This window comes from Fulmarus glacialis, unplaced genomic scaffold, assembly GCF_000690835.1.
Source record: "Fulmarus glacialis isolate BGI_N327 unplaced genomic scaffold, ASM69083v1 scaffold11817, whole genome shotgun sequence".
Taxonomy (NCBI): Eukaryota; Metazoa; Chordata; class Aves; order Procellariiformes; family Procellariidae; genus Fulmarus; species Fulmarus glacialis.
In genome coordinates, this window is record NW_009222641.1 from 7905 (window position 1) to 24379 (window position 16475).

Here is a 16475-nt window from a genome sequence, read left to right on the forward strand (position 1 = left end):
ATTACAAAGATTATAAAAACTTAAAGTATTTGCTAATATCAATTCCAGTTGGCACAGATGTCAGCTGATAGCAGTTTATTTGGTTCTTTGGAAAAAGTTGGCAGTTATAACTATCTTAGCTGCCCCGGTGTTCAAATTTGGTTCCCATCTGCTGCCTGAGTTATTGACAGTTTAGCAGAGTGGCCAGCATAGTGGTTGAACTGCCTTTAGTCCAGATGTAATGTTTTTTTCTTAAGTTTAGGATATTAATAGACTTGAATATAACTTGCCACAACAGGTATCAAAAGTTATACTGTAGTCTATTGATCTGCATCTCTTCAGGTATCACAGTTGTGGTGTGTATGGTGATTTGTTTGTTTTTAAAGGTTTATTCTTGGAGGTGGGAAGCTTCTTACCTTACATGTCAATCTCTTTTCTAGGAGGATAGCTACGGACAGTATGACCCACGGTACAGACACTATGATAGCACCAGCACTGCTTATATGGAGCCTGGGAGCTATCGGTATTCTGAGCCTGAACGTCCTAGTTCCAGAGCTAGTCACTGCTCTGACAGACCTTCTTCTAGGTATGCAATTCCTAAATTGAGTAAAGATCTGGTATACCCTGAAGCAGTGCATGTAATGATGCCTGTTGAAGTTTTATAGCATAAGCCACAGTGAGGAAGTTGAAAAACTCATTGTGTGCTGCCATAGGAACGGACGGTATCAAATGCCACATCTGAAAAGGATATGATTCTGCAGCCTCTTCTGTTGCTAAAGCCTTATTACTCCTTTCATTCAGTTCTCTGGGTGGCTGTTGACATTTCTGCCGGGCAGGAAGTTGCTGCGATGGACTCAGTGCTGAGGTTAGCTCTTTTTCACATGTGCTGTGAAAGAGCAGTGTAGGCCATGGGTTTGTTGTCAATCCTGGTTTAGTTTCTGGCTAGCACTTAAGCGGTGGCTCCTAGTTCTGTTAATATATGGCACTTTTGCACATTGGTCTGGGATTTGCCTTGCAAGCATAGCAGTACGTGTGGCCCACTGATACACGATGTTTCAGATGTTCAGAAGAGAGAGATGGTGAATCAAGTGAAAACATCCTGGTGCTGTGTCAGGTTAATTTGCCTGATGATTAGTTCAACTGTGTGGTTAAGCTTTCTCACAAAACTCTCTTGTAGCAAAGGTGCTATGTGGGCATGTTTCACCCACTGACTTCACTACAGGTTTTGATGCAGGTAGCACATGAATTAGGAAAACTTAAAAGCCTTGGTCTGTCTGATTACATGAAATAAATTTGAGAGAGGGAAACAATGCGTTCAGATGTTACTTGCAAATATTAAATAAAAAGCAGAAATTAAATCTCTAGTATTTCTCAAGCAAGAAGCAGCAAATTACCTTCCAAGGATTACTGCTTTCAGATGATTATTGCATAAGTGATTTGTATGAACTTCAAATTAATGACAGAATGTTACTGTTGCATTATCTGGTGGGTGGGTTTGCAGGTTTCCAAGAGAGAGCCCCAGTTATCTGTCTGGAAATGATGAAACCCTTTGTAGTATTTGTCTGTTGTTGTTGGTAGTTCGCTCAAGGAGCATTCTTCAAATTAAAAACATAATATTTTGCTTAACACCTCCAGAAGATTATAGGAGGTATATATTGGCCTTAAGGAGTACAAAACAATGGCTGTAGCGGCATGTGATAACTTTTATCATCTTCTTAAGTGAATCTAAGTGCACTGTGAGCTCTTCTAATCAGATAATAACCTCTAGTAGCACTTCCTAGTGTATACTCTTCCTATGTACTATTTTTATAAGAGGTTGAAATTCCTATAGGTGACATTGGGCTGATCAAAGCCTGTTATGACTAGCTCTATCGGTGTTGATGTGTGACGTGACAGTGCAGTCAGATGTGGACTGTCGTATGGTACTGCAGGGCAGCAGAGCCTAAGCGTGGCAAAGTCAGTGTGATAGCTTGTCTGAAACTTGCCCTTAATGTACCAGTATTGATGATGCAGCTTTGTAAACTGTTTGGGGAGGGGAATAACATCTTTCTGAAGGAGACTGAGAAGACTGATTGGGTGGATAAACCTGATCTGATAAGATCAAATCTCCTCCTCTGCAGAGGTAGGTGCTGTGTTAGCAAACACCCCACACGTTCCAGGGAGGAGCATCACTTGACTTGCTTGGCCACTTTGGAGTTTGCACTATCAGTTGTATGATCAGTTGTAGAGGAGCATGAAAGTTCCCATCATTCCACATTGGCATTAAATATCTTTACCTCCTGTGTGTGTATGTATACATATGTGTGTTTGTGAGTGTATACACACATGTATATACATACACGTATATGTACATGTATATGCATATATGTGTACATACATATATGTAGACACACTACTACATGTTGCATCTAACATTAATCTTCTAGCTTTTTTCAGAAATTGTGGGATGGTGTCCTAAAAATGGCATAAAATAAAGGCTCCTGATTTTTCAAGTAATGCCTACATCTTTCTTTTTCCATCAAAAGTATTCTAATTATCTTTTGTATATGCACTGACTCTTACTTTGATGTGTTAGTTTTAGTCAGGTTCTTGTGCTTGTTCTGTTCAATTGGACAATCAGTATTCTAGCATGGGCTCTGTAAATGAGCATTTTCCTCTGTTCAGTCCTTTCTATTTGCTCAAATGAAAAAAAAAAACCTTTCCTACATGTTACTGTCCATCCAAGCCTATTGAGAAGGGTAATAACCTAGAAGATGCCTGGAATTAGTTATGTAGTGATGTACTGTGTTACAATTGCATCTCAATGCTATGTCATTTATTCACTGAAGTTTTAAATGTAAGGATGTGCTAACGCTCAAAATACTGCTGCATCTACTGAAAAGCTGAGATTGAGAAACAGACTGAGTGCAGAATGAAAATAAAGCATTGGGATTATGGTAGTGCTAGCCCTGCAATGTTAGTATACTGTGTGCTTGCCAGCCACAGATTGGCATCAGCTCCAAGTTGAACATGGTGATACAATATTGAGTTCTTCGGGCAGGTACCCAAAGAAAGGTGTAGTGTATTTTGGTTTTGTTTTTCTTCTGACTGTATTTAACGTTGGTGACAGATACTGCAATGGTAGCCCCAGAGGCTGAAACCCTCTGTTCAAAATTATCTATGAGAGTGCTAGTTCATGTCCTGTCCCATTTTCATGACCTCTTCTCCGGACCACACTCCTCTTTTCATCACCGTAAGATACTTAACAAAATGCTGTGGAAGTTGAGGGAGCGATTATTTCGTTACTTGTTAAGTTGCTGACTTCTCTGTTGAGACACTTCAAAGGATGCTAATTACAGCAGTATTTTTTTGTGATTAATTGTCTGTAAGTAATTAAACTTATCACCAAAGCAGTTTACAAAAATCACTAAATTATTGTATAGTAAGGGCTGTCAGCTTTTTATGGCACACAACGATTTAGTGATATATTGGTTTGTAAAGTCTTAATTTTATGATTCCTTGATTTCCTGTAAATGCATTATTTTAAATATGAAAATCTACGTAATCAGTTGTGGTATATAGTTCTTCATATTTCCTAAAAAAAGATTGAAGGAGGAATAATAACTTTTTATACCTGTGTGCTTTCTTTCAGGCAAGGGTATACTGAAGATTATTACATGAAAAGTGGATGGAGTGATTATTATCCAGGCTATTACCCCAACTCATATGATTATGGAGGTAAGGTGTCAAAATGAACTCTGAATTTTTCTATAGAAAATTGCAGGTTTAAACAAAAACTTATGGGGAAGAGGGACTTTAACATCCGAGAATTATTATATTTTTCCATATTAATAAAACCGATATCCTTTCTACAATTAGCAAGAATAAAGTTACACTTGCTGAAAATTGATCTTTGGGCCTACTTCAGTTCTTAATACCATTCCATCCTTCCTGTATGTTTTTTATTCAGTAGAAGTAGTAAATAGAAAATAAATTAAGTCTTTTCCCTCACTACTGGCCTTCAATTTGCCTTTCCATTGTGAAAGCACACCATTATAAGTCTACAGAATAGTTTTCTTCAGTGTGTTGCAAGCCTGTCGTTCACTGGGGTGTATCCTTGGTGTGTAACCTGCAGGCAGACTTCTAAAGTAAATTTTAAGTGGGTGTAAACAGAAATTGACTCATGACTAGAATTTGGTTTTGTCCATAATTATCTGAATGCTCACAGAGACACACTGGCATTGGTAATCTGAAGATAATTGCTTGTATAGTGCCTGGGAGGATTTTAAGCAACATCTGTCCACATCCTGAGACATTTAGCATGACGCTCTGAAGACTAATCCCAAAGATTCTATTAATATTTGTTGAGTTATCATGTTATGATCGAGTTTTAAAGTTGTTAGAAAAGATCTATCTGTCTGATGGTAAACACTGTCCTTTCAAGAATATCTAGTATAAAACCATGTTTCTCTGAAAGATGTGACATTGATGTTTTTAGTTGTTTCGTGTTTGGGTTTTTTTTTTTTAACTAAAAATGAGTGGACATATTTATGTAGCTTTAAGTACATTATTTTGGTCTCGCTATATGCTTCAGGACCAAATCAGCATGTGATTAAAGAGGAACGAGTAGAAAAAGGTTATAGGCAACAGCTTCCGATACCTAAATAATTTCTTTTTATTTTCCAAAGATCCAAGTCGCTGGGAACGTTACTCGTCAGCGTATGACCCCAGATACAGAGATCCTAGAAGTTATGATCAGAGGTATTGGTATGATGCTGAACACAACCCTTACCAGAAGAGAGAAGCGTATCCATATGGCAACAGGTTTGTCCATTTGATCCATGTTCTCTCAATGCTCTTTCCCGATCTAGGGCAGCACGGGGCCTAGGTGCTGATCAGAGAACTAGTGTGTATGTCTGAGTGAAGGTGGAAAATCTGGTTTTGGTTTCTTCACAGCTGAGTCCCCCATAGTCAAATATGTCACCAGAAAATTAAGTTGTGGCAGTAAGTGTTAAGGCAAAGGCTGAGGCTTTGCTTGTGTACTAACAGAAATACTACTTTATTTGCTGAAGACCTGCCCCAAAGCCTTCAAAATTTATGAACTGATGTGATAGTTGTATCAGGCATCAGAATTTCAGAGTATCGTGCAGCTTTGTAAGTAAAATCCTCTCAATATTCTCTAGGAATGCAGATGCATTCTGTAACAGACTATTAAAATGCAGTATTACATGTATTTTGCAGATATATGTTGCTAGTCCTTTCTGTAGCTTTAACATAGATTTTTGAGAAAAAAACAGATGAGCTGTCACATCACTCTTAAGAAAAGGATTTAAGGTAGTAGGACTTCTTTTCAGATAGGGTGAACATTCTATGGGTTATCCTAGAACAGATTCTGAGTGTGATGTTGGTTTTGATCTTGAATATTCTGGATGAACTTCTTAAAGAAATGTCAGTTTGTTTACTGTAATAAAAACCTCAATCTAGGAAATAATCTAAAAGCCCTTCTGAAGTTACGTACAGTTTTCTTCTTGACAGGTATGCAGTGAAGTCACTTCCCTCAGGGATACGGGTGGCTATGTTCATTTTTGCTTTGTATGTTTCTTTGTTCTTCAGACATGACCGATACGAAGATAACTGGAGATATGATCCTCGTTTTACTGGAAGTTTTGATGATGAATCTGAACCCCGTAGAGATCCTTATGGTGATGAATTTGATAGACGCAGTGTCCACAGTGAGCATTCTGGTCATAGTCTCCGTAGCTCCCGCAGTGTTCACAGTCACCAGAGTAGTTTCAGCTCTCGCTCTCAACAAGTGAGTTTCAAATAGTCACATCAAGTATTCTTTCGGCTGAGTTGGGTCTTTAAAAGGTGAAACATTAGAAATATGGAAATATTTCTGGGTTTAGCTTGGGGAATATGTATTTTGAAAACTTTTGCTCTGTAAGTTAAGGCTGTTTTGTAATATAGTTTTGAACTTAATATTTATCACAGTTGTCAAGAGAACTTTAACCAAAATCAGCACTCAGCTGTGCAAGTTGCCACACACACAGAAATGGAAAATTTTCCGCTACTGAATCCATTTGCTGTTTGTGAGAACTTTGCCCTTACTGTGCTTGGCGTGATAATGTGTCTGGCTTTCAGTGTTATGTCATTTTTCTCATCACAAGCATGAATGCTATCACTGATCTGATCTGTTAAAAGACTAACTCCATATTTGTATGATGCTATTTTGACTTTAAAAGCAAAACCCAAATCTAACTGATTACTCATTTACTTATGCCATAAGTACAAATACCTGAAAAACACAAAGAATGTTTGGGTAATTTTTGAGGTACAGTCTTTGCTAGGAGAATGTGTCATTTTAGCTGTAGTCTCATGTGTTGGTTCATCATGTTTCTCGGAAGTTTAGGTGGTTTTCCAGTCTGAACTCCAATTCATTTAGTAATATTGGAAGTAGTATTGGAGATCATTTAGGCATTAATCTTTAGGCACCTGAAGTCATTTAGGCATTCATCGGGTTTAATCAGTTGAGGTTTTGTGTCAAAATGTTGCAGCAGAGGTGAACATTGATTCTGATCCATAGTTGCTGATACAGCAACGCTTGAACCTGTAACTCCTTCTTTAATGTGATTCTTCACACAAGCACATAGACATTCTGTTGTGAGAGGATTGAACATACTTGGATGTGAACAGATCAAATGGTAGTAAAAACACTGAGGGAGAGCACTAAGATATATTAATTATCTTCTATAGCCTATTGTTGCAGGGTAGCTTTCTCAAATGCAGTGATGTAGCAAGCCTGGTTTACGAACAGTGTAAAGAATCGAAGCTGGGGGGGAATGCTTGCTGTCTTGGGACATGCTTGCAGTATTGCTTGCTTTGTGTAACTTCACGCTCTCTGCTAACAGTTACTAATATGATCTATTTAGAGCCAGCTGTATAGAAGTAATCATGATCTAACGGCTAATACGTATGAAACTACTGCGCAGGCAGTGTCGCTCCACACAGATTATCCATATGGCGGATATGCTGATAACTTTGATGGACAACAGCCTTTTACAGATTATGGCTACTCGACTGAAACTGGATGGTCAGCTGTAGAACAAGGTATTGGCACCATTGGGGAAGGAGGAGGGAAGGCACTGTGCTTGTGAGGCTGTCTACCAGTAGTAGTTTGCACTTCTGTTAGTGTTTGTAGTGTATGAGATGCCCTTCATGTATTCACTGAGCCTGTTAACAGGAGAAAAAATGCTGTTTTACAGTGTATGTACACATGAACAAAGTTTTGTTTCCTTTTCAGTGTAAGGATAACTTGCTTGCTTAAATCTGGGTATATTATAGAACAGTAGTAGCTAGACAGTGTTGGCTATTAAATACTGCATACTTCCATTTGTAAATGTTTTTTTTTAGATAGCTTTTTAACTACACTGCTTGTACTTGGGGGAATGATTAAAGTTTAAGTTAAACTTCAGAATTTTTCCACAATTTTTTTCTTACCCTTTCAGTGTGGAACAAAACACTGTTTCTCTGGAAAAGCTTTTCCAGAGTATGTTGAAGTATATCATTAGCTCTTTGAAGATGTGTCATGTATTTGTACAGAGATCACAGAAATGTGTCTGATACAAACAATCAAAGCCCCTGCACTGAAAAAATAAGTGGATTTTAAAGTTCTATAGTCTAGTTCTGTTCTTGTTGTTGCAAATCTTCAGAAGATCTTTGGGACTATAATGGAACTGATTAATTTTTGGTTATAAAGTTTAGCCAAATTTTGAATGGCAGGGTTTTTTCCACTAGTACTGCAGGATTACTGAATTGGATAAATACATCATCAAGTTTACTTAGTTGCAAGACAGGTTACTTGTTCTTATTTTTTCTTTGCTTCCTGTTTCAGCACCTTTAAGGCCCTCAACACCTGAGAAATTTTCAGTGCCTCATATCTGTGCTAGGTTTGGAACTGGGGGCTTCTTAATAAAAGTGCTGCCGAACCTGCCTTCAGAAGGACAGCCAGCTCTGGTTGAAATACACAGTATGGAGGTAAAGTTTAAAAGCAAAAAGGGAGGTGGTGGAATACAGGCCTTTCTTTTGGAAGGGGAGTAGGCAACTTGGATCCGTAGCTTCCTGACTTTTTTTAATATGTCAATGCGTGTATCTTTATATTTATCTATTTGGGTTGTAATCGTAAGTAAAACAGTAACTTTAAAAATTCTTTTCCTCTGAGAGATGATGTAGTCATGATCAGATCATCCAGCTCCTTATAATTTTGTTCATCCTAGAAGGGCTGGAGTTGTCTTGGTTTGTTTCCAATGTATTGCTGTTCATAGAGACAACATTGTCCTCGTACGTTCTTTGCAGGGCTAGGGACTGCTTGTCATCTAGATGGACTGGCGATTAAATATCATGGGTATATTTTCATTCTTCTTTCGTGCTGCAAAGAAATGCAATACTCAAGTCATGTAACATATACGGAAGGATGGGCTTACGTGATGAGGGTAGAATTCATTGGTAAAATATCACTGGAAGGGAGTAGAATTGTACACAAGTACTAGAACAGCATCAGGAAAATTATTGGACTTGACAGTGTTAGGTTTACGGTTGGACTTGATGATTTTAAAGGTCTTTTCCAACCTAAATGATTCTATGATTCTATTCTATGATTAAGGAGATGTGAGAAAGATTTTTACATTTTGCTACAGAGTGACTTCCATGTAAAGTAGATTTCATCATTTATTATCCTTGTGCAGGTTGCAAGTCACCATATGTATTTTGTTTAAGAGCAATAGGCTTGATTACACTATGCGTTATGTTCAGGTCTGGGGTTTTTATTGCTAAAAAGCAAAATTAATAGTTACAAGAATTTCCTATGGTTTATATTTCTGTTTTAGACTATGTTACAACATTCTCCAGAGCAAGAAGAGATGAGAGCGTTTCCTGGTCCTCTTGCTAAGTATGTTCTTGCAGATTTCAGAAATAACTTTCATGCATTCAGAATTCATTTCTTCATTGAACTTATAATTATCTGCAAATTACAGGATTTAAACTGACTTAAAGTATTTGTGGCTTTTCACCTGCTTAAATAATAGATGAGCTTTAAATTTGTTCCTCATACTAATCACAATAATGATCTGAATGTTTACATTTGTCTCATTGAAAACTTTTTTCTTCTTTTTTTCTTTTCTTTTTTTTTTTCAGGGATGACACCCATAAAGTGGATGTTATTAATTTTGCACAAAATAAAGCTACACAGTGCTTTAAGAATGAAAGCTTAATTGACAAAGAATCTGCAAGTCTGCTTTGGGACTTTATTGTACTGTTGTGCAGGCAGAATGGGGTATGTCTCACTGGTTGGATTTTTATCTACCCTAAAATACTTTATACACAAAATGGTATTTATGTAAAAGACAGTAATACGTATATAGTGACTTATCTTGGAATAGTTCATAGACTGATGGAACAGGTAAACTGGTCACTTGTCTTCAGGTGCTCAGAGGTGCTGATAATCACACGTTGTTGAAGTGACAAATAAAATGAAGTCAATGTTGAAATAATGGATTTTTTATTTTTGGTTTTTGTTCTCTACATGTATAGACTGTTGTGGGAACAGACCTGGCTGAACTTTTGCTCCGAGATCATAAAACAGTGTGGCTTCCTGGGAAGTCCCCTAATGAGGCAAATTTGATTGATTTCACTAATGAGGCTTTGGAACAAGTGGAAGAGGAATCTGGTGAAGCCCAGCTCTCATTTCTCACTGATAGTCTTATAACCACAATTGACAGTCTTGAGAAAGAGACAGAGAGATTCAGAGAGTTGCTGCTTTATGGCCGCAAGAAGGTGAATGCTTATACTGTTGTTCCAAATACTGCATGCGTCTTAATTTGTTTAGTTATTTTTCACAAATCTTAAAGCTTTAGGCATCAGTTAAAATAATTTTTGCAACTTGCAGTGCATATATTTCGTGGCACTGCACTACACTGATATGGAAAAATGTTATGCCCTACAGTTTATAATATAAAACAAAATTATATTCATGTGTTAGCATTTGATCTAAACAAACATTTTTTCATTCAGTCACAAAGTACTGCTGTAAAACAATCATTGTTTATCTGAGTAGTATGTTAAGCTATTCCCAGGAAACTAATTTCTGTATTAATTAGGATGCTTTGGAGTCTGCCATGAAGCATGGTTTATGGGGTCATGCTCTGCTACTTGCCAGCAAAATGGACAGCAGAACACATGCGAGAGTTATGACCAGGTACTGTTCTGCTTATTGATTAGTACAATATGACTACCTATTCTGCTAATGAGGTAGAGACTTGGTGCTCGGAAATCTTAATGTCAAAATCATGAGTTATTCTTAGTGGCTCATGCAAGAATTATGCTTTAATTTTACCTGTATATTCAGTTGTCATCTGTTACTTTTTATTCTGGGGCCTTCTGGCCATGAACTTAAAGCTGAGAAGTTATTCTGTGACACTCATTCCATTTAAGAGGTATTTGAACAGTGTCATCTGTGGGCTTGCTTGACGGGTACTGTTAGTCAGGCTTTGAAAAAACTGTGCAAAAACCCAACTGTCAGCCTTGTTAAAGCCAGGTAACTCTGTTGTACCCTTCATTCTCCTTGCCTGAAAGAAGCAGATGTGTTCGTGCATGCTTTGTCTGTAGACAGAAAAACTTTCTCTCAGCTTCCTGAGCTTGTGAAATCATGTACTAGGTCTAGTCAGCTGGCATGGGGAGAATCCAGAGGTTTTTCCTAGCTTGGACTGACCTGTGTCAGAGTGGCAGATCCAGTTAACTAGTAATGTTTTGGTTTTTAACATTATCCACTGGGCAATTGCTTATTCAGTGTAGTATTTTCAAACAGCACTTCCTTCTCTTAAACTAAGCTAGATTAACTGCCATTGAGTGTTCAAGTACATTTTAACTGCTTACCCCATGTTTGTGTTTTGTTTTTCTGTATAATGTCTCTGTAGATTTGCCAACAGTCTCCCAATTAATGACCCTCTGCAGACTGTTTACCAGCTCATGTCTGGAAGGATGCCAGCTGCATCCACGGTAAGATTCAAGTGTAAGCAGCAGTTGAGACTAAAGAGGTACTGCAGTGAGTAGTGTAGTTCATAACAGTAATCTTTCCACCTGCTTTTCCTAGAATTGTCAGATAAGTTGTTTTAGTCCTTTTTAAGTTGAAACACTTACCCATGCAGAGCTCCAGTCACTGGTTTGACTAAGTAATTCTTCTAATTTTAGTGCTGTGGAGATGAGAAATGGGGAGACTGGAGGCCTCATCTAGCAATGGTGTTATCCAACCTGACCAATAATGTGGACTTGGAATCCAGGACCATTGCTACCATGGGAGACACTCTTGGTAACTGTTGGGGAAATGAACAGGGTGATGACTGAAGGAAAAGCTTTCTGAAAGCTTTAAGTACTCAGCTTATTTTTTTTTTTTAAAACAAGCAATTGCAGTGTAAAATGTAAAGTGAAAGAGTTTTATATGGGTGCATCTCTATTGCGAAGGTATTTGAATACAAAGCCAAAACAATACGTACGGGACACTGAATTACACTATGCCACCAAGAGGAAATATCCTGAGTTCTCTTGCTTATTTCTCTACAGCTTCTAAAGGCCTGCTGGATGCTGCTCATTTTTGTTATCTTATGGCCCAAGTTGGTTTTGGAGTTTACACACGGAAGACAACAAAGCTTGTCCTAATTGGATCAAATCATAGGTTTGGCTTTCCTTTTTTTTTTTTTTTTTTTTTTTTTTAAACGTTGCTTTTTAGATGCAAAAATGAAAGCTTACTGGCTTTAAAGACTGAGTTGCACTGCTCCCCTTATCATCACTAGCCACAGCTGGTTTTGAGATAATTATTTGATGCCTTGTCTTTGTTTAAGGAGTAGAAATTACTGATACTGTGTGTCTAATAGAGCTATGTTTCTGACTTTATTTCTGATTGTCTTTATTTATTGTCAGCATATAGAATCTCAATGTTACATATTTTTCCTCTCCTGTTCCCAAATAGCTTGCCATTTTTTAAGTTTGCCACCAATGAAGCCATTCAAAGAACAGAAGCCTATGAATATGCACAGTCACTAGGAACTCATCCTGGCTGCTTGCCCAATTTCCAGGTGAAGAGCTGTTTAATTTTTTCTTTTATTTTGGCAGGTTTTATGCGAGGTTTTAATCTCTCATGTGCTGTATTCAGCACAGCAAATATTTTATCCATTGTAATGTGAAATATTTGTCGATAATGTAGTGCAAGATAGCTTTTTTCCTGTTGTGACTTAAACCTCCTTTTCGCATTTTTCATCTGTGCATTCTGAACTTCTGAATTTTAAATTTTGTTGTTATCGTTACTGTATTCCAAAAGAAAAATCCAGCAGAACGTGTTGGCACTATCTGTAGGCAGATAGATAACTTCCATTGGATACATTGGGTGGAAGAGGAGAATTGAATGCTTTTTCCTTCTTTTTTTTTTTTCCTGGCTAGTATAGATGTGATAATGGGATATCTGAGCTTTCAACTGAAATAACAGACTGCATTTCATTTGATACTTCTAAGAATGTTCTGATCACTTAGTTTATTTCATCTGCTTGCATTCCATAGGTTTTCAAATTCATCTATGCTTGCCGACTAGCTGAAATGGGACTTGCTGCTCAGGCTTTCCATTATTGTGAAGTGATTTCCAGAACTGTCCTTAAAGATCCCCATTACTATTCACCTGTACTTATTGGCCAGCTAATTCAGGTAACATAAAGAAGAGTTAAGTATTCGTGGCTTCCTATTGTAGGTGGTAAGCTGTGGCTAAAGTTGCCTTTTGTTGGCTGGTTAACTTAAACTTTACACTGATTCCTTTCTCTAGGTGTCATCACAACTATGCCTGTTTGACCCACAGATAAAAGAAAAACCGGAACAGGAATCTTTTATTGAACCTTCATGGTTAGTAAGGCTTCGACATGTGGATGGACAGATCAAGGTACAGAATGTACTTTTCAACATGAAGTATTCTCTTTTAAGGATTAGCGTAAATCCAAATTTTTAAATGGTTTTGTTTATACTGCTAATTACAGAAACATATGAAGTGACCTTATGATATATTCATGTCATAAAGTGCAAGCGTTACAATTTAAACCAAGTGGATTTACCACACTTTAGTGCCCTAAGATTCAATACAGAATAGTCAAAGGGTGGTGTACATTATATGAGACAGGCTTTTCTTAGTACTGTAATGCAAGGATAATTGCAAGGCTCATCAGGTTGCAATAACTCCTGCTGTAAGCAGAGGATCTGCTTGCCAGAAAAAAAAAAAGTTGTGTGTGACTTAGTGTAGCTAGATTGTAACAGAGTGGAAGTAATTACCATTTATTTGAAGAGATCTGTTAGAAATTTGAACCTTTAGTTAATTAACTAAGTTTCCATTTAAAAAAAAAAACCCACCAAAAAACAAAACAAACAAACAAAAAAACCCAACCAACCAAACAAAAAACACAACAAAAAAAACCAAACCCAGAAACAAATAAACAAAACAAGCAAACAAAAAACCTTTAAATTGTTTGGTTGGACTTGGCCTGCAAATGGCTGACAGCTCATTTTTTGACTGAACACTAAAAAAACCTGTGTGCTGTTTTCGCTCTTAAGATTTCCTTTGTTATATGTTCCCTTGGTTATGAACTTAATGTCTGGTACAGTTAATAAGATCTTGCTTTTTTGTGCAGGAGGGTGCAATAGCTTATAACACAGACAGATCCACCCCACCAACATGTGCATGTAGTACACCAAGCTCTGAATTAGACCATGCTAGTCAATGTGATGGAGCAGGAGTTGGCCGTGACGTGGGTCCAGGTGCTGAAAATGCATTGTTAGCATCCTTATTACCCAATATGGCTCAACAGATGCAAAGTGTGCAGCTGATGCCTTCAGGTTAGTGTTTTATATCCTTCTTCATGACAGAAATGTTTCAGGTTTCTGGTATAAGAAACCACTTAAGAGGGTGGTAGAAACAGTGAGATTTCACTTCTGCGTTGTATCATTTTATTCATAGGGTAAAAGGTTCACACACTGGAATTCCTGTTTGGTTATAACTCTTCGCTTTTTTTGTGCTGCAGTACCTCAGGCTGTCCTTGATAGGTCAGCTGCTATGATTTCTCCTGGTGACCAGGAAGCTGTCCGAAGTGTCCCTTTCTATTCAGTGGCTTCTCAGCCTATTGGTCCAGGACCTGGCTTTGCAGCTCCAGGATTTTCAAATCCATATGGAACTGAACCGTCACCACTGTATTTAGGGTCAGCACTACCGCCAGGAGGACCACCACAAGAAATTGAACCACGGTCAGAAGAGCAGACAAACCTGGAAACAGGTCTGGGATCTTAGTAAACAGCTTTCCTTCCTTCTAAGGGGAATGAAGTATTTTGGGGAATAATGCAAAATATCTCAATATTTAGAAAATAGTAAGTCAAGTCTTGGGTAATGAAATTTAAAACCACCATGTAATGGTATAGAAACATCTGTGGAAAGTTACAGTATTCATTCTGCTTATTGGGCTTAGTTTAAAAGAGAGGTCAGACTCAGCAGATTATGATTTAGATCCTGACAGGTAAGTTTCTGTACCACAGAATCACTGAGGGCACTGGGATTGGCAGTTCTGTTTGCAAGGTCTGTGATTGGAGACTCAGGGATTTCTGCCTCTGGACGTCAGCTTCTAGGACCCTGACAAGTTTTAATTCTGTGACAGCAGAATCTGACACATGTGAAGGGAGGCATACACAAGTTTGGCAGAGCTGTGTTAGAGATGTGAAGAACCTTAAACTGCCCCATACTGATGGTTGCATCCCTCAGCCTGCTCTGACCTGTGTTTAGAACAAACATAATACCCATGCAGGAGGGGGGGAAAAAAAAAAATCACAGCAACTGCAGTTCATACTCTTTAAAAAAACACCAAGTTCTTTCTAGCACAAAATTCATAACTAGTGAAAACTTTTGCCTTAAAAGTGTTGGGGGGCTTTTTTGGGTTTGTTTCTGTCGTGTTCTGCCCTGCTAACATAATCTAATTTGTTTTTTAAGGAATGCAGAGAATTGCCCCGGAGTCTCCTTCACAAAACTCTTTCCCTGAACAGAGAGAGGAGGATTTCTATGGCAGAATGGCTAGCATGGTATCTTTACTTCATACATCTCTTCAGCAAGTGTCAGCTGCATTGCAGATCTTTGCAAACACAAGAGTGTACTGGGGCTCCGTCTTGCTCTTCAGCAAGACTTGAAGCTCAGTTTTTCTTCCCCACTGTCCTTCCCCTTCAGTGAAATAAATAATGAAGAACTAATAGAAAAATTCTAGCCATAATTTTCTTCTCTAAAAAGATTTTTCTTTTTTTAAAGAGAGGATATCAGGCTGTTGCCTGAAGAGTTTAATTTATCTTTCTCTGCCCTGCCTTCCTCTCCTATTTCCCAGAATGATTCTTCATAGCCAGAAGAACTTGTAGCATACATCAGCAAGTGAGGCAAGCAGGCCCTAAAGAACAGTTCTGTGAATGAGTTTTAAAAGCATAGTATTGACTACCACTTGGTCATGGCTGGAAATGTGAAAAGTGTTTTATCAAAATCCCAAACCCCTTTTTTAAACATGTAGTATTTTAAATGTTTAAATATCACTGAAGTTGGTATCTCCTTGGAAGTTAGTTTAGTCTCCTGAAGTGACAATTGTTTGAAAGAATTAATGTAAACATTTTTAATAGGGATACATTTGGCAACTGATCAAGGATGGGGAGACTTTTTAACTAGAAGTTTGCCATATGCATAGAAGAAACAGTGATTTTTCTTTTTTTTTTTTTTTTTTTTAATGCTTGTGTTGCTATACAAACATTAGGCGAACAACCTAACGTTGGAGGGGAAAAAAATGCAGCAACCGCTCCCTGGTGCAGCATTTTTATCTCTCTCCTCTTGTGGGCTGGTTAGCCTGCACAGCAGTGCTCTGATTTAACTCTTTTTAATGGACCAGTTACATGATAGTGTAATTACTTGGCCAGACTTCAGCTCTTTTTCTGCACCTCCTACATGTCAGAGGAGATAGAAGTACCCAAATAACGGGCTTGAACATCTTAAATTGTCTGGGAATTTTTGATAAAAAGTGAATGTTGTGTCAGATATTTAGCTGCTTGCTTATTAAGCATGTCCTGGCTTTATATCTAACCAGGCACCAGGACGAAGATCCAGATCTGCGTCTCAGTCTTCAGCACATATGGTATGCCACAAGCAGGCTGTTTCTTTCAGTAAATCTTCATTCTTATCATTCTTATTTATGTTTATTTTTATGTGCTTTTGTATCTCTTCCTATTACTAACTTTTCAAAGAAGGAATTTGTTTAGCAAGATGAAATGTAATCCATCACTCCAGCAGTGACAACTTGGTACTTTCCTGTATATTTGTAATACAGGGCTATGGGCGAAGATCACGAACAACTTCAGAGTCCTCTGCTCATTCTGTGGGACGAGAGAGATCCAACTCTGCAGCAAAACAGCCCTCTCCTTCTCCCTCT

General features: G+C 37.9%; 1 protein-coding gene across 1 annotated transcript in view; it reads left to right on the forward strand.

The window, feature by feature from the left end:
* Positions 1-16475, forward strand: part of SEC16A (SEC16 homolog A (S. cerevisiae)) — a 26120-nt gene that overhangs the window by 3930 nt on the left and 5715 nt on the right. The window contains 20 exon segments of the mRNA XM_009581518.1: positions 420-565; positions 3611-3696; positions 4647-4782; positions 5572-5770; positions 6888-7065; positions 7850-7992; positions 8841-8902; positions 9148-9286; positions 9544-9786; positions 10110-10207; positions 10926-11007; positions 11200-11317; positions 11569-11680; positions 11975-12080; positions 12559-12699; positions 12815-12928; positions 13668-13872; positions 14058-14306; positions 15011-15099; positions 16374-16475. The exon segment at positions 16374-16475 is cut by the window's right edge and continues 57 nt beyond it. Of these exon segments, the coding sequence (XP_009579813.1) occupies positions 420-565; positions 3611-3696; positions 4647-4782; positions 5572-5770; positions 6888-7065; positions 7850-7992; positions 8841-8902; positions 9148-9286; positions 9544-9786; positions 10110-10207; positions 10926-11007; positions 11200-11317; positions 11569-11680; positions 11975-12080; positions 12559-12699; positions 12815-12928; positions 13668-13872; positions 14058-14306; positions 15011-15099; positions 16374-16475 (2748 nt within the window).